Source organism: Ranitomeya imitator, chromosome 4, assembly GCF_032444005.1.
Source record: "Ranitomeya imitator isolate aRanImi1 chromosome 4, aRanImi1.pri, whole genome shotgun sequence".
NCBI classification, from domain to species: Eukaryota; Metazoa; Chordata; class Amphibia; order Anura; family Dendrobatidae; genus Ranitomeya; species Ranitomeya imitator.
In genome coordinates, this window is record NC_091285.1 from 531,494,448 (window position 1) to 531,518,097 (window position 23,650).

The following is a 23,650-nucleotide window of genomic DNA, read 5'->3' on the forward strand; positions in this document are numbered from 1 at the left end:
AATTAACAGTAGAAGTGAAGAGAAAAAAAACTTTTCTGGAAGAGACATGTTTCTACAGCGATATTTCCACATTTATCAATCGCTTTTTGTCTCCTGCACTGATCACTCTCAGAAGCTACTAAAATCCATCTACATATCAGCAGTAAAGGATGAAATTACACCTGCTGCCTATAAAAGTCTATGGAGAGAGGAGAAGCTTTAGGGAAACAAAAGATGAAAGGCACAGAGAAAATGCAGAGGCTTTTAGTTAAGGGGAAAATAACTGCAGGATTCTAGTCACATAATGGCCAGAAATAGTATTATTCCTCATATATACACAACAGGTTATGGGGAGAAGTCACATGAAGAAGCATCTAGACTTTTTTTTTTTTCAAATGCACAACCCTTTCTTAAGTGCCAACGTACCCCACATAAAATAAAATAATAATTACAAAAAAACCACATAAACCTCCCGGGATGGCATCGCTCCTCACTTGTTCTCAGCTGCCAGTTAGAGGCCGCTGATCGGCTGCAGACTTCACTACTCCTTCAGAATGGATAAGAAGATAGCAATATCATGTGACTGCCAGGACACACTGCGCCGACACTGGATGAGCAGTATCAGTCTAGGAGGGGAGAATCGGGTTTTCAGTTTTATGTGGGGTACGTTACCAATTAAAAATGACCTGTAGTGGACAACACCTTTAAAAGAGGTTTTGTTTTTTAACAATTTTCGTCATCTTTTCTTTTCTTTTTTTCAGATCAATTTTTTTTTTAAATCAGAAATCTTGCTGTTTTTACATCGGCTGTCAGGCCTAATATTAGACCTACACTTTGTGTCGCCACAAGGACTTCAGCATCAATAGACTGACTCTGACCCTACTGAATTGTATTAAAGTATGTATTAGCAGGTTGTCACCAGGCAAAAGTCATTCTGATGGCAGGGGGAGAAGGTGATCTGTGACAGCTATTGTAAATGGTGGGTCCTGTGTTATCCACCATTCACTACCTTTCATTGTATTTCTGTCTGTGATGATAATGAGACTGCTGAAAAGTCATGCATACAGAACAGGAAGTACGAGTCTAGTATAAAGCCAAGGTGCAAGGCTCCTAATCTTGTTTAATATAGATCGCGACTTAGCAAATAAATTATCACAAAAGATATATTTAACATAAAAATGGATTTAAACAATATGTATTTTTGGGGGAGAAACAATGCCTTTATACCCACACAATCTCTGTAAATTTACAACACATATACTCTACCCAGAAACTGACTTTTTTGCTTCCTTGCCGATGCGACAAATCTCTAACAAGCACTTTGTGTTCCCATTTCCCAGTGTATATGGAATTCTTATACAATGATGAGATTTGCCTCAGGAAAAAGGATGTCATGTGCATGTGATGTAAGGGAGCACTGATGTCTTGACATGTAGTCCCCAGCAGCAAGAGATCATGCTTATCAGATTAAGGCGGACGGTAGATCACGGTCTGTATATGTGCCAAAAATCAGACAAAATCAGCGTCAAATAGGAAAATACAGATGTTTAGAAAGAAGCAGGAAAAGCTTCAGGAATGATTCACAGCATCGGTAAATGCAAGCTGCTCCTATGCTAAAAAGCTTCTTTGTACCTGTCACAAATGTACATGTTTCCATCCCTTTAGAGAGAGTAAAGGAAAACCAGACGTAATGTATAAACAGATTACTCTTCCATTAAACCTGACCTGCCACCATGCATTAGCACTGCTTGATCTGAAAGTAAACTATCTATAGAGTATGTTAGCGTTTAACTTACATTTTTTTAGCTTTAGATAAATCACTCTTTAATCTGTGATTTCCTCTGACACTACATGCACAGCAAGTATACGGCTTCCACTGACTGTAAAGTGCTGCAGAACGCGTTAGCACTGACCTAAATATACAATATTATTAGTCTTGTTCCTTGGCCAAGTGCTAAATATTAAGTATTTAAACATTATAGATTTGGTCGGTTGTGCATATGTGGAAGAATAATATGAGGGGCCTGCTCCATGACCTCTCCTACAGTGTATGCCTCTCTGGCTGAACTCTGCCTTTCGCGGCACTGCTTGCTTTTCATCCCCTCTCTATTACACTTTCCTGACCGCCTTTATTTTCTTTGAAAAATGTCCAAGCTTTCCCTTGGCAAAGCAATCCAAGTCACATCGGTTGGATACAATTATCCCGATACAAGTTTCCACAAAGGCCAATACCCCCCTGCAGTCTAGATACAGAAGATAGAGATGACATAGTTAAGGGGAAGAATGTTCCACTACTTATCAGGTCGCCCCATCTTTCTACAGGAAACAATCAGAAACACAGTGAGGTTCCTTTAGATGGTGATAAACTACAACCCATCTGCTAGAGAAAAAAACATTGAGCAGTCGGACTGGGACGGCCTGACTGATCTTATAACTGGAAGGAACTCACAGAAATCAGAAAAATATTTGCTAAATATCACAGATTAAGAAACGAAATATTAGTCAAGGTCAAAAAGCATTTCCCATTTTATTTAATGAGTTTGTCCACTACTTTTACGCTGATGACCTACCCTTAGGATAGGTCATCAATGTCTGATTGGCCGGGGTCCAACACCCCCGCCGATCAGCTGCTATCGGTGTTGATGGCCACTAGACAGAAATACTCACTTGCCAAGTGGCTCCGTCTACTTGTAGTGGCTGCCGCAGGGTACTACATGATTGGAATAGGAGGCGGTTGTGAAGTACCAAGCCCCGGCCACTACAAGTAGACAGAGCAGCTCGGCAAGCGAGTACTTCCGACCGGACGCCACCACCCATAACAGCTGATTGGTGGAGGTGGTGGGTGTTGGACCCCGATCGATCAGACATTGATGACCTATCCCAAGAATTGGTCATTAATGTAAAAAGTGGACAACCTCTTTACCTGAAAAGGATTCCAGTAGTAAATAAAGCGCTGATACACAGTAACCTTCATAGCTATATCGTCATTAAAATATTTGATATATTGGCCTTTGTGTCTAGATGCTGTAAAAGACAGTTTGAAAGCTTATTTGGTGACAGCTATTACACTGGACTCCCACTTATATATTTACATAAATGAGCATTCAAGTGTCTTCAGGGAGAAGAGAAGATAAAGTCACTGCCAGAAAGCTCTTGTGGCGACTTATCGCCCAGAGAATTAAAGGGTTGGGCAATAACATTCAAACTTTCCAACACTTATCTTCCCTGACATTGTCTGTCTGGGAGGAATCAGAATGTCTTCAAACACATTAAACTATTAGTCACATTATTGCTGGGGCCCAGTAAACAAGTTAACAAGGAAGTATGGGCATTGGAATGGCAGGAGGTTGGTAGGTGACCACTGTAGACTGTGATCTCTTCTGACTCCCCCATACACAGAAATGCCAAGCTCGGTTGAGCGTCCCATATGGGTAGAGTGGAGTAAACTACTGCCAGGATCATCTGGGAATGGCTTATCTACCAACAGGACAGATGGATTGGGCAAATGAATTCCAAGCATACAGATCAAATGGCCGGCCGTTACAGACTAAATTGTCAGGTTCATGTGTATACGGGCCTTTTGAGATCCAGGAAATATATGGGTGTAAGTTTTGACTAGAGGTATAACAGTCATTGTTCCCTATGTGGTATACTAAACTAGCATTAATAGAGCTAGTTGTACGAAAAAGATTAGTCGCAAACAATTAAAATGTTTTCAACTGGGGGAACCACATATTTTATTGGCCACAAAATGTTTCTTGGTCAGAATTTAGGAAAAAGTCCTACTGTTGTGCATTTAAGTCCGTGGTGTGATAATTTGTGGTCATGCATATGAACAATATTTCCAGGAGCATACAGGCCATTGTTTGGCAGAGTTGTGGTGAACCCCGTCTGGCTGCACAGCTGTAGAGAATGCCATCATCAAGCCCATTCGGCAGCTGTGGCATTGGTCAATGATTGCCTGGTACTGACACTAGCTTTGATAGTTTTAGATGATGTTAACTCTTTTACCTGTAGAAAATGTCCCATCAATGCTGTTATTGTGGCATGTAAAGTTGTTGCTGACCCTATGTTCTGATAATGAAAAGAAACAGAGACCTTGCTGGGATCTTTGGCAGTGGTGGTGCCGATGGGCAGGTGTTTAAAAGTAGAGGTTTTTAGGATCATGAATTGCAGATTGCGCTATAGGTACAGAGCTGATAAATGCCATTTACTGATTTCTAGAAGCTTCACACGTATATCTATGAGAAGTGATAAGGAATATCTTTGCAGAGTTTTCCATACCTTCCACTTTGACCTGGTTGGGTGTACAAGCTCTACAGGGAAGTACTTTGAACTCTTCAGCTTGGTACATGCTATAGTCAGTACTGGTCACCACGATGATATCTCCAGCTTTCCAAGAGCGGGCATTATCTGCCAGATGCAGGATGGTGCTGTTCACATTGGTGTCAACCGTCATAGTCAGCCTGGGCTTCACTGTAAAAACAGATTGGGATCATTTTTATTTTTTTTGCTTAGACCAGGAATGATATTGTTTTTGCTTCTTGCCTTGGTATAGAACTTACTCAGCGAAGGCGTTCATGAGAACAGATAGTCATAGAAGTACGTTTTTCTTCTTTATTGAAATCACATGATTCAATTTAAAAAATATTTTTTATTATGTTCTAGAGGGTATACTCCTGTTAATCAACATTATTTATTACAATTGTCAATGTCATGAATTAATTGTAACTCCTTAAAAAATATAGCATAGAAGATAAATTACCGTATTTATTTTACTAACATATTGTAATATTTTTTACACATGGAGCTTACAATCTAATATAAACTATCCCAGAAAAGGTCAATAGATATATGAGAGAACATGGGATAAATCTGGGCACATGCCTTGTTGTTACATAAAAAAATGGAACAGAATAGTCATCCTGAATATCCCACTGAATTCTATGTGGGATATTCTAACACCCGTAACAAATTAATTTTGAGAAGGAGAATAACATAATTTTACTTTTAACATGTGGTAAGGATGATGCAGTTGACAATTGTATAGGAATGCCAATATGAGTGAAAAATATTTTCCAAAATACGTTAAGTTAACTCATTCTGTCATTACTGTTTTTGGATAAAGTTTTTTGATTATATTTTTATAAAGCCCACTTTCATATTAGATAAAGTCGGTCAATCCCAAAGATTTGAGCAGGATGGGACAGCCATCTATTGTGTATGGAGGCTTCCCAACAGAAAATGCCGCAGGAGAGAGATTACCGATTCTGTTCTCCCGGGAATAAGCCACCACCAGAACCGTCTGGCAGGGGATTATTCCACTTTTGTCATAGAGAACACACAAGTCGAGTATTCATATGAATGCAGTCAAAAAAGGTGGATTGTTATTAAGGTGTACTGTTAAGATGATAAATGAATATTCTTGGCATGAAACATAATGGGGTGAGGACCCCTGCAGTGTAGTTTGCAGTTGACAGTATAAGAAAAGGTAATTTCTCTTCTACATGTCTCATTTTGTGAAAGAGATCCAAGGGGCAACCTTTCTCCTTGCGGAGAGTGACATGTCAAGCCTGACATGCCAAGGTGAGGGGACTTAAGCCTTCCAATGCTCATCTGAGAAATATGCAAATTTTCTCTTCAGAGAGGAGTAGGATTAGAACTTTACTGCCACCTACCGGAAGTAGCAATCCTAAAAGTCAGTATCGACCCTCTTTCGAGCCTTGCCACATGACTTAGGATAAAAGTCATTAGCCTACTGTCTACTTTACCTGTTGATGTCCTAGGAAGGTGACTTACATGGTTGTTTATACTCTACTGAAAATCTAATACAAATCTGATTTGAAAAAATAAAGCTAAAAATCAGACTTTTGCTATGTGTGCTCCCACCTGGCTTTCCACAAAGGAAACGGACTTTGTAGTCTGGACACCGTGTATGAACCTGGTTGTTCTGGCGGCATTCAAACCTATAGTCACGGCCACCCTTGTAGAAGACCTGTGTTGGTATATCAGTCCCGTCAAGTGTAGTGACCTGTAACCAAAAAAAACATTAGCTACAGATGGCAACAATATCAAACGCTCAGTATCCAACTCTACCAGAGAAGAGGGTGCAAAATGTGCGCACGTAACATGCTAATTCTCCACAAAGGGTGAACATGACATTGGTCTTCTGTAACATAATCTGTCACTTTTAGTAATATCTTGAGTTCCCCATAAAATAACAATTCTGCACAATCTGTGCTCTAAAGATGAGCGACTAGGCTGAACTGGATGGACAAATGTCTTTTTTCGGCCTTACTAACTATGTTACTATGTTAGTGATGAGCGAGTGTACTCGTTGCTCGGGTTTTCCTGAGCACGCTCGGGTGACCTCCGAGTATTTATCACTGCTCGGAGATTTAGTTTTCATCGGGGCAGCTGAATAGCTGAATGTTTTACAGCTACTAGCCTGCTTGATTACATGTGGGGATTCCCTAGCAACCAGACAACCCCCACATGTACTCAGCCTGGCAAGTAGCTGTAAATCATTTAGCTGAGGCGATGAAAACTAAATCTCCAAGCAGTCATAAATACTCGGAGGTCACCCGAGCGTGCTCGGGAAAACCAGAGCAACTAGTGCACCCGCTCATCACTACGAGTGACTTATGCTGAATTCTAGATACCAAACATGACCCTAAGACCCGTTCCATGGCTCCCTGCTTTCCCATGTACTCTTGAGGCCCCTCTTAGAGGTAATATTTTATTGCCTTAAATGTTACAAAGTCTGTGACTGCAGGTAAACTTTGGAACATATCCATTTGGTGCTAGAACTGCTTTACACAATGCAATTTGCCCCACACATTGTTTTCTTAATTTTTTCACAATAATCCCATTGAAGGAGATGGTGCCTTTAAGGGTATTGCACTCTGATTATTATTAGGGTGACAAACACATCTTGTTTTGAAGAGAAATCCATTATTGTGACGTTTTCAGATCCAATGAGGTTTTTGACACATTTTGTCATTCTATATATTTTTTTATGCAGCCTTTAGAATTGATGCTGGCAAGTTTGGAGTGGATTCCATCAGAAGTATCAGATCACATTTTTTTTTCCCCACGGGAAGGTTTTTAAAATCTCATCAGGAAATCATTGTATGAAACACATTTAAAGCGCATTCAACGTGCCACATGGTCAATATTAGGTTTTCGGATAATTTTCAACATGTGCTAACAGTATAAACAGAAAAAAATGTTAATTCCACAGTTCACCACTAGGTGTGCACTGACGCTGTATTTATTAATAAATTAACCTTGCTGCAGGAGTTCAGACGAGATCTTTGTGAGAGCCACACAATGTCTATGCTCATAATGTAGCCTTTGTTTGTTAATTTATGATATAAGCTGGGATTTTGCTCCCCTGCCAGTATATGAAACAACATCACAAATCCTCTCCCTGTGAGGCCGTTTGATGACATTCCCCTACCTAGTGAGAAGTGAATGTGGAGGTTTCTGCTCCCTCTGCAGGGCTGTCTACATTACTGGCCTTATTATACCTTTTGTATCAGACCCAGACACAGAAAATAAGCTTAGGATGCCGACTGTGATCAGAGAAAAGGTTGCAATGGTATACGCAGCATGTGGTTGTATTTATGGCTAGTAATGAGAAGTTAGTGGCCTTGGGTGTCAAACCTGTTGTTTTATTAACTATAGAATCACACATCCAAAGGATACTTACTTATTACAAGTGGAATGTAAGATTGAAAATAATTTACACATATATATATTTAATGCATCTAGCAACAATTTGGTGTCTGTAAGGGCACAGGCAGACAGCTGTATAAATCGGAGCACAATGCTCGGACTGGCCGGCAGCTCACTCGACCTGTGCATAACATCTGCATAGAAATATATGAAGCTCAGGTCTGGAGAGCCGCCGGCCAGTCCGTTCACTGCACTACGATCACAGTCCAATTTATACGGCCGTCTGACTGCGCCCTAAAAGAACAGACAGACAGCTGTATAAATCGGAGCACAATGCTCGGACTGGCCGGCGGCTCACTCGACCTGTGCATGACATCTGCATAGAAATATATGAAGCTCAGGTCTGGAGAGCCGCTGGCCAGTCCGTTCACTGCACTCCGATCACTGCACTCCGATCACAGTCCAATTTATACGGCCAGTATTAGATCAACATGTGCACAACCTAGAAAGGTGCACGGGTAGGTTCCCAAACCGTTATGACAAGTAAATACAAAACCCGGCACCCAACTTTGTGATGAGAAGAAATAGGTAATTTATTGTATCCCAAGGAAAAAAATGTTTCGGTCACACAAAAGGACCTTCGTCAGTAACGTGTACTGGGATAGAAGTTGGGTACTTGTGGCTATAAAGGCTGCCAGTAATGCCTGCAATGCAACGCTGGTTTTTAAGAGAAGAGACTGTACAGCCTTAATGTCTGCTGGCATCGTGGTGTCCACCGCTGTGTAGGTCACCGCGAAAGACACCGCGATGCCAGCCGATATTAAGGCTGTACAGTCTCTCTTCTCTTAAAAACCAGCGTTGCATTCCAGGCATTACTGGCAGCCTTTATAGCCACAAGTACCCAACTTCTATCCCAGTACACGTTACTGACGAAGGTCCTTTTGTGTGACCAAAACATTTTTTTTCTTGGGATACAATAAATTACCCATTTCTTCTCATCACAAAGTTGAGTGCCGGGTTTTGTATTTACAATTTATACGGCCGTCTGTCTGCGCCCTAAAAGAACATACTAACTCAAAAATGTAAAACAATATTAAAATATTCCGCAAAATTGGGAATATAATGACTAGTATGCTTATTATATTGCCAAAATCCATTACCTAAAATATGAAATAGTTTAGGGTTTATGGAAGATAAAGGATCCGATTTCTCACTGAATGTTCTGAGGCTCCTGAATCCGAATAAGCACTAACTTAATCCAATTCTTCTTCTTCGATAGCCTCAGATGTTTGGACTTCCACGGTATTGCCTTTACTTTCTGGTGTAGAAAGCTACTTGCTCTCAGCCAAATGGTCTAATTTCTAAATCGATCATTCACCCCAAAATATTGTATAGTAATAATACCTGGATATTAATGGGATGGGTGCAGATTTTGCCAGGATGAGGTGCATGGAATTCGGACAACTTTTCCCAGTCTCTGGCCCGAGTGCTTTCATATTTATCAAACCACTGTGTCCAGTCCACATCTGGAAAGTAGAGAGTGAAGCATAAATCACATGCAAGTAACATTACTTGTGTAGGTATTATATCAGATAACGTAAGTGAAGCCATGACAGAATGTCACAGGATTTCCATCAGGATGACAACACCGAGTAATAGACTAGCGGCGTATAGGAAACAGCTGAATGTCTCATCAACTTGCTTGAAACACATGAAAGAAGTTCTTAAGGAGCGGACAATAAAATTACATACAAAACTAAGCTGTCTACTGTCCCACAGCAAAACAGTACGGATACTGGGATTTGAGGGAGCAGTAGCCTTATGCAAGTACTACTTTATGGTATTCAAGTATTGCCATTGCACTTAGGGCAGAAGACAGCATCCTTAAGTATTACAACTGTTGTGAAATTACGCCACGACAACCACCTGATTGTCGCTGAGAGTTGTAGTTTCGCAATAGCTAGAATACCAAAAATTGCTGATCCCTGAACTACGACCTGGAAAAACACTCTTCCTCCAAATAAGAGGACATATAATTATTTCACACTGCATAGGATCTACAGTGGGGAAAATAAGTATTTGATACAATGCCAATTTCCAATCCCATTTGGGCCACACATTTGTGGCTCAGTTTGGGATTTTTGTCTTAAAGGGAACCTGTCACCCCGTTTTTTCAGTAGGAGATAAAAATACCGTTAAATAGGGCCTGAGCTGTGCTTTACAATAGGGTATTTTTTGTCCCCTGATTCCCTACCTATGCTGCCGAAATACCTTACAAAAGTGTCCTTTTTCGCCTGTCAATCAGGCTGGTCAGGTCAGATGGGCGTGGTCACAGCGCTGTTTCTCCCCCACATCTTGCTTATGTTCCCGTTGGTAGCGTAGTGCTTCTCGCATGCGCAAGTGCCGAATGCACTGCGCAGCTGTAGAAAAAGAGCACGCTCGCTGCTATTCAGCGGTTTCTCGGTGGGCGCGGCCATCTTCCTGAGGCCGCGCGTGCGCAGATGGAGTCTCCTGCTTCCCGGGGCTTCAGGAAAATGGCCGCGGGATGCCGCGCGTGCGCAGATAGACATCGCGGCGGCCATTTTCTTGAAGCCGAGTTCGAATCTTGGCTTCAGGAAAATGGCCGCCGCGATGTCCATCTGCGCACGCGCGGCATCCCGTGGCCATTTTCCTGAAGCCCCGGGAAGCAGGAGACTCCATCTGCGCACGCGCGGCCTCAGGAAGATGGCCGCGCCCACCGAGAAACCGCTGCATAGCGGCGAGCGCGCTCTTTTTCTACAGCTGCGCAGTGCATTCGGCACTTGCGCATGCGAGAAGCACTACGCCACTAACGGGAACATAAGCAAGATGTGGGGGAGAAACAGCGCTGTGACCACGCCCATCTGACCTGACCAGCCTGATTGACAGGCGAAAAAGGACACTTTTGTAAGGTATTTCGGCAGCATAGGTAGGGAATCAGGGGACAGAAAATACCCTATTGTAAAGCACAGCTCAGGCCCTATTTAACGGTATTTTTATCTCCTACTGAAAAAATGGGGTGACAGGTTCCCTTTAAGTTCAGAAAATTAAATTTGGACAGAACCCCAATCCGTTCACTAGACTAAGTCATTTGGTACTCCATCTGGCCTCTGTTTTGGTGGTTATCATTTTTTTAGGCAGGTACAAAAACACAGTCTACCACAACTTAGTGCCCACCTAAAAGGCAGATGGAGGTCAAATGGAGTACAAAGTGGTGACTCAGTCGGCCTCATTTTAGTGAATAGCTGTGCTGTTGGTGGTTCCATTCAGATTTCATTTTACAGATCGAAGCTCCAACAAAGACATAAAAGTGGGGCAAAAACATAATTGTGCACATAGCCTCAGTGTAATAACAGAATAATTAACATATCTTGAAGAGATCAGTGAAAAGATCAATTGTGCACGTTTACTTTCAACATGCCCAATCCTTTGTTTCCCTATAAGATTAGTTATTGCCAAAGGTCTCTTTGGCTTATCCCAATTTGAATCGTTGTTTTAAGTCCATCCTTTTATGTATGCCTTTATTTCCAAAACATTTTTTTTTTATATGTACCGCATTTATTTATTTCAATCCAAAAATAATATTTTGCATGGTAAAATATCCTTAGCCTCCATAATACAGAGGAAATCCCATTGTAAGTGTATGTATTTGAGAATATATATCTCTGATAAAGAGCTTCATATCGATGGTCACAATCTATGCATCAGTGCAAGGTGCATTCAGGTTCCAGGATCAGTAGCGTAGTATGATCTGATAGATTATGGAAAGCCTTGTCTTAATCCAGATTAATGTTCAGCCTCTTTTTCAGGAATATCAATTAGACAAGGAATTCTGGCGCCAAGGAAAACACAAATTCTTTCCTGAATCAGAAATAGCAAGTGACATTTTCAGGTTGTGCAATAAATTGCTGCCATAATGAAATTAGGACAGTGTGTGTGCTGTTGTCGTCGAGCTAAGGCCAAAATCTCAATGAGCCAAGATCAGCAAATAGAGCAAGGGAGTTAAAAGGGAGGTCTGTGCCTGCCATCTAGGAGCTCATACATTTTTCATGTGCAGTCCTGTATGTAGGACCTGCATGACTGCCGGGCCTTCTGCAGATATCCAGAGGTTCCTAAATAAATGATCCATGTGTTCCAAGCAAGACCGCAACAGTAATGAGGACATGGCGCAAGATGAAAAGCAAATATGGCAAGTTTATGTGAAAATTGTGGTTTCAACGTGCATCAAACAACTAGCAGCAGATTTGTCAGACAGCAAAGTGCCAGATTATTATCATTGAGCCATTACATCTCTGCAGGAAAGTCCTGTGATGTCTCCAAACACTCTGACACGTTGACCGTATCATCACTTACCCTGGACCCACTCGCTGGCCAAAGAAACGTTAAAGTGTTCTCCGTTCTCAGCCTGGAAAAGTTTATGCACGCGAGCCACGGCGGACCCTTTGCTTCCTGTCAAACATATAAATAGTGGAGGAAGCGTGTTAAATAAACAGGCAGCAGGTAACAGATGAAATCATCCAGAGGTCTGCAGGGAGAGCACAGGAACGCCGAGCTCACAACGTCCGATCTCTCCGTGTCATTATCTCTATTTATATAGAAAGATCTATATGACGACAATTACATGTAGGAAGCGGTTACTGTAAACTAGCGATCATGTCACTGCAAGAGTCTCCACTGTGACCGCGACATATTAACCCTATAGAAGACAAGAAGGATGATGAAAATCATTCACCAAAAAACTAATTATCGCTAGTTCTCTTTGCAATTCTGTAACATAGGAAACTGTTAATGGTCCTGTAAGAGATTTAAATCGTCCCACTTTTGTAGATGAATCTCTGAATGATTATTTATACACTTATGTGAACCTACCATTACTGTCATTAGTTTCTCTCTAAACGTAGCGTATAACAGATCATTCAGCTTCAGCCAAAAAAAGTGGCACGATTTCTTTCTCGCTTGTCATCAGTGATGAGGCTAACCCATAGGGCAGGCGCAGACGGTCGTAGATTCTCTCATCCAAGAAAATCAGGTCGATTATGCAAATAACACTCTGATCGGAGTTTGATCAGAGTATGAGCGTAATGTGATCCGATTCTCTCAGAAGAGGAAAAAATATGTCTCCAGACTCCATTAGAGATGAGCGAATTTGCTCGGGTTCCCTCTTATTCGGCAAGCTATAGCGCTTACCGAATAAGCTGCAGAGGGAACCCGGCTTCCTGGATCGCTCCGGCCGATCAGCTGATCAGCGCCCAGCTGCATGTGTCACGGCTGTGTCTCAGTCACGACACATAGATGGAGAGCCCAACAAACAGGCTTTCCATGCATGTGTCGTGACTCTGACACATCCGTGACACATGCAGCTGGGCGCTGATCAGCCGGCGCACTCCAGGTATCCGGGTTCCCTCTGCAGCTTAGTCGGTAAGCGCTATAGCTTGCCGAATAAGAGGGAACCCGAGCAAATTCACTCATCTCTAGTCTCCATCTTTTCCAATCTGTCAGTACATGGAAATTGCATTGCACTAAGATGTCGAATCAAATGCAGCGATATTTTCCTTGGACAGATTTGGTCCGAGGAAAAAGATCAGACGCGTACATGGCCCCATATACAAACATTGGTCCCCATGCAATCAGATCACACCTATCCCGAAAATACGGTGGTCTGTACCTGCCCTTGGAATTAAATAGGCGAGACTCATCTGAATTACGGAAGAAACTAGTGCATTAGATTTTTTTCAGAAGCAGATTCGGTCAGTAAAAAAATATATATAGCCCTTGCCAAAGTAATTACCAATGTTTCCTGATTTCCAGGACCGTTCCAAGTTCCTCGAACACGCTGTACTTTATATTTACCTATTCACATTTGCTGACTGTACGAACACATCCTATTCATACCGTCATGGGTTTTTTAGCCTCTCCCTTGCTTTAGATCTGTTTTATCTAATGAATGTGGCAGCTGCCATGTTTTCCCTGCTTTACCTTTGGTATGAGATGGACAAGCACCCATCAATCCCACGGCTGACAAAAGGCGGGAGAGGCGAGGTTCAGACTTTCCACAGCGCTCCCCAGGTCAGTGCCACAGCCATTATGGTCATAGAGTAACAGCGCTGATGTCAAACGTAGAAGGAGCAGCAGCAGAACAGAGGCCACGGGTACAGTGACTACACATGAGGGATGAATATCACATAATACAAAAGATGGAGCAACACTTTAAGATTGTTTTCAGGTAATGAAACATTTTTTAAACAGCTCAGAGCAAAATAAAAAGGGTAAGCTCAGCTCGACGTTCCACCGCGGCTCCTATTTCTGCACCGTCTGGATCTCGACAGTCTCTACTTCCTCCTGCAGCGATGACATCCACACAAGCACTGCAGGCAATTTCTCTTTGAAGGTGACATGTCACTATAAGGGATGTTCCTCTTTGTAGATTTGCTCCCTGCCCGCTTCCGGCTGTGCAGCGGACTGCAGGAGGGTCCTGCTATAGCGGGCAGTGGTCACATGCGCCTGTGTCAGGACAGGAACCAGCAGGGGACCATGCATCTCCAGAATGGGATCAGTGAGGCCACTAGGATATTGTATTCTTGTACATCACTATGTGCGGTTTTAAACATATTTCCCCTTGGACATGCTCTCTAACTCAAAACACTTTGTCCCCTTAAAAGTATTCTCTGTGCAGCGGCACTGTATCTGATGAAGAGGGCTGAAGCAGAGCTGTGGCCCCTTCAACCTCAAGAGCGGTGATCCCAGCAGTCAGTGACAACATAGCCTATTTCCTTTGATGTAAATGACCATTTCATTTTGAAAAAGTCCTATAGCATTTGAATGAAGCAGCAGAGCAAGTGGTCGACCACCACTCCAAGGGGGTTGTGCAGTGTGGATGCAGTGACCTTGGGACCCCTTATTCCAGTGATTAGTTAGTTAGTGGTGGGTCGCCAAGATATTATACATCTTAAAATAGCTTTTGTGACTCCCTTTGACATGAATGTAGAGAGCTGTGCACATCCAAAGCCACTTCTCTATGTACTGTCTGGACCTGGCAGCCAGAGATCACCTCACCAGGAAGGCTAGGCTCCCACTCTCAAAGATTTTTTTTTTAAAGGGAAATATGTCATTGGGTTTTTGCAATGAAATTTGACAGCATAATGAGGTAGGGACAGAAACCCCGATTCAAGCTATGTATCATTTAGTGTACTAGATGCAGCAGTAATGATAGTGTCACAGTTGTCTCTGCTGCAGATCTAGCAGAGCTCAGTTGTTGGCCGACAGCACAGCTTTCTGTGTACAATGCATAGTAACAGAGAGCTGCTAATCGGTGCTGGGGGCGAGCCTGGACTAGGAGGCATGAGGGCAGTTGTCCTGTAATAATAATCTACTGCTGATAAAACACTGATTGTATTGAAACAGAAAACACAGACCAGTAAATTACACATCGAGGTATCACGTTCTACATTATGATGTTCTAAGATTGCACAGCAAAAACCTGGCAACAGATTCCCTTTAAGAAAAGAGCAACCACTGTCAGTGAAATCCATGTTAAATAAGTCCAATTCATACTGATCTGCCTTATATGTAAAAAAGATGACCCATTAAAGTTTATGAGCAAGTCTGGGAATTTTTCATGGTATTCAGTAAGTGTTCTGTACCTTGATATTCCACGTGGTTTTCCACGGAGCTGGAGGGTTCGCCTTTCACAGTGATAAAACTCCAGGGGTGTCTGCAATGAATAGCACATCCTGTATTTTAGAACCAGCTACAAGTTTCGTCACATACTGAGGCTTTGTAACAGAACTGAGCAGGCTTCTGTACCTCTGGCATAGAAAATCTGCTTGTGTACTATATAAAGTAACATGCTACCACCTAAAAAGTCTACAAACAACACATATAGATCGTGATTGCTGAGACTAACGCTACAGAGTATGCAGTAGTACACATGCGAGTCTTAACATTTTCTAAGCTAAAACATAAATATTATTACCGGAAGCCCAGGTGCAAGAAGTGTCTGCTCCCCAATTTGGTCATCACTTTCTTAGCAGAATCATCCAAATTTCGGGATCCTTCATCATTCACAGCCACTGATAATATTGTACCTTCTGGGACTGATTTCATATATTGAGCCAGGCGGGCGCTCTCATCTTTAGATTTGTATGTATCAAACCTAAAAAATAGTACAAAATGTTGAAAAATTAGAATGAAAATTACTTACGTTTTTAGAATGCACCAACTTAACCTAAACTTCGTAATACTATTTTTCCTAAGGTGTGCAAAATTATTGATTACTGCGCAACTGACAAGTTGTCCAAGTGCTGCAGTATTGTCTGTCTGGGGAAAAAATTTGGAAATGTGCATGACCCCATAAAATAAAATTGTCAGATTGCACTCGGATCGAAAATACGGTCATCTGCATGAGTCCTTAGTGTTACACTTATATAGAAGCGTTTTCTAACTTTCCCAGAAATCCTATATGTGGCCAATCTTTTCTAATATTAGGGTCTTGAGCACTGGCATTAAGTGAAACCAGAAAGATCTACAGTATTTTGAATGTTATTCTAAGGTATTTAGTAGCTTCCTAAATAAATTGTTGCTCTGCGTTCTGAGAAGTAGTCTAGTCACTACGGAGAAGATTCTCCACTGTTCCAATAGTTTTCCTATGGTGCTCACTGTGGTTCAATGAAATCCAGAGCTTTAAAATTATTTTGAACACTTTTCAGATTTCAACAGTGGTAGATATGTTATAATTAACGAAAATTATTGTCATAATGAACAATAAATCTCTTCCCCTTCTAAATTACTCTGCTCACTTTTCGCACCACGGTTTTTTCCTCCCAAAAGTAGCAACTTGTTCTACCACAAAAGTGGTGCAAACAGCCTAATAAATTTTCCTCCAAGTCCTTCTCCTAAAACATCTCTTTGGTGGTTCAGAATAAGCAAGTTTCCAGTCACTTGGGAAACATCTTCCCACAACCCAAATTAAACCCATTGGCCCCACTGATCTTGATTCAATCTGGACCACTGTCTCGAAATGTTTTCTGGTTTACATCCAGGATTTAGCTCCACAACTAAAAATACCAAAGAAAAAAACATAATGTAGAACTACCTATCTGCATGAATCACATCTCCTGTTTTGGGGTCAATAGCGTGAACAATAATTCCACGATGCCCCCAACTCTTCTGAAAGAAGTACCCTCCTTCACTCATGCCACCAGCATGTAGGGTTTTGTTCAGGAATGTCCAGGACATCTTCTTCTCTCCATGGATCTCAAGAGTTCCTCCATTTCCCAAACCAATGTATTTATGACCAAAGTAATCATGGGGAAGCTCACCATCATCAGATCTGCAAGTAAGGGTAGAAAAGGGATTAAACAATTATCCACAGCAAATACTAATATATACATATACACACACACACATACATCAGTCATTGCAAAAAGTACACCGTGAGCCATTTTATATATTCATTTAATACCGGATGTAGGGAAAGTAGTGGAAATTGTACAAAACTTGAGATGCTGAAATACACTGTAAAGTGTTCATTGCCTTCACTGTTACTAAACATTCATTGATATCTGGACATTATTAATGAGTAATCTGATAAAGATGACATTGTGTTCCTTTTACAGTACTGACAAGCCATATAAGTGCTGTAAATAGACCTACGTTCTTGATAAAATTACTATGTGTTCCAATCACCTTTACCAAATTCTCACCCATTTCAAGATGGTAAAGTTTAAGCCTCATTAAATACATCCTGAAATTCAGCTTATCCACATCACATTGTGTTCTGTGACTCATGGGATAATGTGCTTTTCCTATAAATGAGTCTGATTTTCTAACCTTTTCCTTAGTTGTCTCCCCCTTCTATTTATATTTCCACATCCTAGCTTAAGTCCTGATGCTGACCACATATTTAGCTTGCTTAGTTTTCTGAAAGAGAACGCAGGTATCCAGAAATGACTTCATCTCAACAACCCACCGCTGCTGCCGGTTTACCTTCCATAAAGGATGATGGTGAGATGTCCTTGGAATGGACATCCCTCACTTCCTATGAGTAGCTCGGCACCATTTTCAATCAGTATGTATCTTGTCCGGAGTATGATGGCATTATTGCTGGGTTTGATGACAAGCTTTCCTGTAAAACAAGACACGGTTATACTTACAATAGCGACACATTTATCACAGGAACACTCCCGAAGTCTAATGTTATGACTTATCTCATAACTACGTGTAACTCATTACTAATTGGTCATCCTGTCACCAAATTTTCCACTCTCCAATCTATTTCAAATGCTGGGTCAATTTTTTTGGTCTACACATACACTACTGTCAGTCAAGCAGGGGTGGTACTGTGCAGGAAGTAGAGCTGGAGTGACAGAAGCTTAAGATCTACAGTAGCTCTTCAGCCTCATTTGCCCATCAATTCAAACCCTGATTTCTCAGCATTGGAGGGATGGACTGGCCATGTAATGGTATTCCTGGACTTGTCTACGAAAGAGCTACAAGAGCATCCAAGTAGCTCGAGGGTGTGAAATCCTTTTGACAGATTCCCTTTAACCGTTCCCTAAAAACAATTTTAAGCAAACCTATTAAATCCCCTATTCTGACTCACTTCTATTATTTCACCTAAGCTGGACTGTTTCTTTACTACTCATACACTTCATATCTGCCCATGCATAAATACTGTAAATGTGCGTCGCCTGAGTTTATCCAGCAGATGTTCATGATGCACATGGACGACAGAAGGTAGTCGTGGTCCAGAGAGAAGCAGGCCAAAAAAAATGCACATGCAGGGTAAAAAAGAGGCACAAAGAACCTGTAGAGTGGGCACTGGAACAATTGATTGGTGAGGTGCACATTCATTTTTTTTCTTAACGTTCTGCCAACCCTCTACAGCTGGACGTCATTTTGTTGAATTTATTTAGAGTGAATTTAAAAAAAAATCTGTATTCTGGAGAATAGTTTGTAAAATGTAAGCAGAATTGAATTCTATTTAGATAACGTTCTCATCTGTAGTAGTGTGGAATCACAGGGAGAGCAACAGCGAAGCAGTCCAAGTCCTCACCAGACCTCCAGAAGAACCAATAAAGGAAAAATGTTCTCCGACCCCTAGTTCAAGCTAGAGTTTTCTTGGCGCCCAGAGATATTGAACCACAATACATACAGAGGTGCTTCTATGGTGAAAGAATTTCACCCCTACGTGTGTCGATATATGGTGTCAATATGGATGGGTGCCAATAAAACTCTACATTGAACTGAGTGCTAGAAAACAGCTTTCCTTTATTGGTTACATCGATATTGTCCAGCAGCATAGACTCGTGTAGCTTTGTATAAAACCTAATTTTTAGCAAAAAAAAAAAAGAGGCTATGCCTGCCCCCTGATAGACAGCAAGCTCTTGTGAGCAGGCTCCTCACTCCTAGCACACTGTTGATTAGTATGTTGCTATGTGATCTCTAATTTGGTCTGCACACGTTCCCTCTAATTTGTAGACTGATAAGAAATATCTTGGCTCTATATAAAGAATAATAGTTTTTAATATTATAGATTTGGCGTTATTTCATAACACAGCATCTCATGAAACATTAAACATTTTTAAGAAGATAGAAAGATATGGAGCTACAGTACAATAAATGTCTATGGGTGAGCATTATGGAGACCGTATGGCTTTGTACGTGAGCCCTAAACCTGGTATGATGGATTTCCATTGTTGTCCTGTACAGTCTAAGGCTATGTTCCCACAATGTGTTTTTGATGTTGCAGATTTTCTGCACCCATTAAGTGAAATAGCTTACTTACAATTTTTCTAAAATATACAGCATAAAAAAATCACCAAAAAAACTTTGTGGGAACATAGTCTAACTCATATACATACACATTTGGGCAGTGATGGCAAATATGTTAAAGTCAACCCTGGTCACTTAGGCTATGTTCACATGATGAGATTTTGCAGAGGTTTATTTTGTTGCATTTTTTTAATGCCAGTTAAAGACTCCAGTCTACAGTACCAACCAAAGCTATATGATTTCAGAAACCCTTGGGGTTTTTTTTCTAACTGGATTGGAAAACTGTTGCATCCTATAAATCTGCAGGATTTGGCTGCAGAAAAAAAACGATGCACATTACCATAGTCTTATTTTGGCATTGTGCCGGAGAATAAATTGTACAACCAAAAGCTCTATTTAGAAGTAATAGCAGGTAGGTCTGCATTGTCTATTTTTCCTGTATATTAGGTGTGTAAGATTTGGACATGGATCATTTGTGTTGCTTTGGATTGTGACAACGGATTGGATTAGACTGTGGCAATTTCTAGTATGTGGGCAACAAAAATATTCAGCAGTGCTGTATGGCCAGATGTCCTCAGATCCCTTTTTCGTCAAAAAACGACGCACGCGTCGCCAAACGCAGCGTTTTTGCGTGCGTTTGCGCGCGTTTTTTGTGCGTCGTGCGTTGCGTCGCCGTTGCGTCGCCGACGCACCGGCGCGCAACGCTAATGTGAACGTAGCCTACCCTCATTGTCGGTAAATATCTGCACCCGCAGATCCCACGGTATAAGAATGCCTCTCCATATTCAGCCATAATGTCAGTGTAAGCATGCTTTCACTATTTCCGGAGTAATTACAGTTAGACAGAACACACATTTGACAAGTACCTGGACGAGACCTGTGACAATGCTTATTAGTAGAAAGGGTAAAGTTCATACTTGCTGATTATTGCCTTCAGCTTTACTCTTTGTCTACAGCTGAATCTGATTTGGTTCAGCTTTTGTGAAGCCCAATTATTAATTTACCCGCTGTCAAATATTGTGGTCCAGCTAATCAACTAGATGATTTGTTTAAATAAACGAAAGAAAAATGCTGCAATATATGCCATTGGGGACATGTTCCTCCAATACCCAGATCCGCAGAAATATCTGACTTACCCCCGCTGGTGATATTTATGGAGTGTACAGTTACAGAAGACGTCAGAAGAAACTTTCTGCCCCCATCAATGGTTACATGATTTTCTTCACTGTGTTCTGGACTCCAGAGCTGTAATTCAGGGTCGTCATGCGGGCAAATTCCTTGTATGAATTAAAAAAAACCACTTTACAACCTCAGTCACATTTTTTTTTCACGTACTAGCACGGATTATAAAATATTTATGTACCAAACCATGTTTTATTTCAGACACAGTGAATTAAAAATGTGGAATATACACTTAAATCTATAACTATAATACTAGAAGCCAAAAAAGCCATTAATTATACCCTTTGATTGTAAGAGAGAAAATTATACTACAACTGATACTGTATGTAAATGAGCCCTCTTACACGAGGAATAAAGCAGGACCTCTAATGCCACCTACCAGAGTTGGCCACCTAGAAGCCAATATCGACCCTATGTCAAGCATTGCCACATGACTTTTTTAGTCAAAGCAGAGTCTTCTTAAATTGGAAAAGACCCATGGTAAAATGGCAGTTGTCTTTTTTCTAGATAACAAAGGATATCAGTCCTTCACACCTAAAGGCTTTGAGAAATCTGGCACAATTTCTCAACAGTACATCATATAAAGTAATATTGTAAGTGAGAACAATGTATCCTAGAACTATATTTTGTACTATATTTGTATGCCAACACTGCAACATCCAAAAACGACTATTGGGTTCTACTCCTTTTTTTTTTTACTTTTGTGGCACAGATTATGGGAACGGACAAAAGATGTGAGTTATCCAGTTGGAGCTGTCACCAGGAAGGAGCACATTAATCAGAGAGGCAGCACAGAGACCAAAAGGTAACTCGGTAGGAGCTGCAGAGTTTCTAAGCGGAGACTGGAGTATCTGTCCATATGACTACAATAAGCTGTACACTCCATAGAGGTGACCTTTATGGAGGAGTGGGCAGAAAAAAGCATTTATTTGCGCAGAAAATTGTAAGGCTCGTTTTGAGTTTGTCAAAGATATGTGGGAGACTTCCCAAATATATGGAGAAGACCAAAATTGAAGTTTTTGGCCACCAAGGTAAACACTATGTCTGGCGCCGAACTAACACAGCTCATCACCCCGAGAACACCATCCCCACAGTGAAGCATGTTGTAGGGATGTTTTTCGACAGCAGGGTCGGGAAAATGGTCTGAGTTGAGGGGAAGATGGATGGTGCGAAATACAATGATATTATTGAGCAAAACCTGTTTCAGTTTATCCATGATTTGAGACGGACAGAGGTTCACATTCCATCAAGACAATGTTCCAAGGCATACTGCTAGAGCACCACTCAAGTGGTTTAAGGGGAAACGAGTAAATGTTTTGAAGTGGCCTAATCAAAGCCCAGACTTCAATCCAAATGAGAATCTGTTGTCAGACTTGAAGATTGCTGTCCATCAGATGAAACCATCTAACTTGAAGGAGCTGGAACAGTTTTGCCTTGAGGAATGGGCAAGAATCCCAGTGACAATATGTGTAAAGCTCATAGACACTTATCCAAAGTGACTTGCACCTGTAATTGCCTCAAAAGGAGGTTCTACAAAGTACTGACTTGAGGGGTGAATATTTATGCACACTAAAGATTTCAGTTATTTTGTCCTATTTATTGCTTGCTTCACAATACACTAAATAGAAAACCAAATGTTCACAGTTGTTGGCATGTTCTTTACAAAAAAACAGTGCTAAGCAGGGTGAATACTTTCTCAAGCCACTGTATACATATACCAGCCACGAATAGAATGCAAACATAAGTAAAAACCAGCAATGAATCATAAGTACTTAAGCATATATTAGTAGCGGGACTAGGCAGACCTTTCAGATAAATGGCTGTGGTTTAATTAAACTGATAGGACTTGATTTGGAAAGGCACACACCTGTCTATATAAGAGCTCACAGTGCACGTCAGACCAAATGAGAATCATGAGGTCAAAGGAACTGGCCAAGGAGCACAGAGACAAAATTGTGGCAACGCACAGATATGGCCAAGGTTACAACAGAATTTCTGCAGTACTCAAGGTTCCTAAGAGCACAGTGGCCTCTATAATCCTTAAATGGAAGAAGTTTGGGACCACCAGAAGTCTTCCAAGACCTGGCCGTGCAGCCAAACTGAGCAATTGTGGGAGAAGAGTCTTGGTGAGAGAGGTAAAGAAGAACCCTAAGATCACTGTGGCTGAGCTCCAGAGATGAAGTAGGGAGATGGGAGAAAGTTCCACAAAGTCAACTATCACTGCAGCCCTCCAGCAGTCTGGCCTTTATGGCAGAGTGGCCCGACGGAAGCCACTCCTCAGTGCAAGACATATGAAAGCCCACATAGAGTTTGCTAAAAAAATACATGAAGGACTTCCAGACTATGAGAAATAAGATTTTCTGGTCTGATGAGACTAAGATAGACCGTTTTGGTGATAATTCTAAGCGGTATGTGTGGAGAAAACCAGGCACTGCTCATCATCTGCCCAATACAATCTCAACAGTGAAACACAGTGGTGGCAGCATCATGCTCTGAGGGTGTTTTTCAGCTGCAGGGACAGGACGACTGGTTGTCATGGAAGGAAACATGAATGCAGCCAAGTACAGACATATCCTGGATGAAAACCTCTTCCAGAGTGCTCTGGACCTCAGACTTGGCCGAAGGTTCACCTTCCAACAAGACAATGACCCTAAGCACACAGCTAAAATAACAAAGGTGTGACTTCAGAACAACTCTGTGACCATTCTTGACCGGCCCAGCCAGAGCCCTGACCTAAACCAAATTGAGCATCTATGGAGAGACCTGAAAATGGCTGTCCACCAACATTCACCATCCAGCCTGCCGGAACTGGAGAGGATCTGCAAGGAAGAATGGCAGAGGATCCCCATATCCAGGTGTGAAAAACTAGTTGCATCATTCCCAAGAAGACTCATGGCTGTACTAGCTCAAAAGGCTGCTTCTATTTAATACTGAGCAAAGGGTCTGAATACTTATGACCATGTGATATTTCAGTTTTTCTTTTTTAATAAATTTGCAAAAATTTCTACATGTTTGTTTT

General features: G+C 41.4%; 1 protein-coding gene across 2 annotated transcripts in view; it reads right to left on the minus strand.

Annotated features, from left to right (window-relative positions):
* CEMIP (cell migration inducing hyaluronidase 1) overlaps window positions 1-23,650 on the minus strand; it is a 137,860-nt gene that overhangs the window by 59,720 nt on the left and 54,490 nt on the right. For both annotated transcript variants that reach the window (XM_069766198.1, XM_069766199.1), the window contains exons 3-11: window positions 20,586-20,726; window positions 17,662-17,800; window positions 16,769-17,005; window positions 15,650-15,829; window positions 15,318-15,388; window positions 12,031-12,126; window positions 9,064-9,185; window positions 5,869-6,010; window positions 4,264-4,455 (exon numbers count right to left, since the gene is read on the minus strand). In XM_069766198.1, coding sequence (XP_069622299.1) covers window positions 4,264-4,455; window positions 5,869-6,010; window positions 9,064-9,185; window positions 12,031-12,126; window positions 15,318-15,388; window positions 15,650-15,829; window positions 16,769-17,005; window positions 17,662-17,800; window positions 20,586-20,726 — 1,320 coding nt within the window. The remainder of the gene's footprint in view (window positions 1-4,263; window positions 4,456-5,868; window positions 6,011-9,063; window positions 9,186-12,030; window positions 12,127-15,317; window positions 15,389-15,649; window positions 15,830-16,768; window positions 17,006-17,661; window positions 17,801-20,585; window positions 20,727-23,650) is intronic.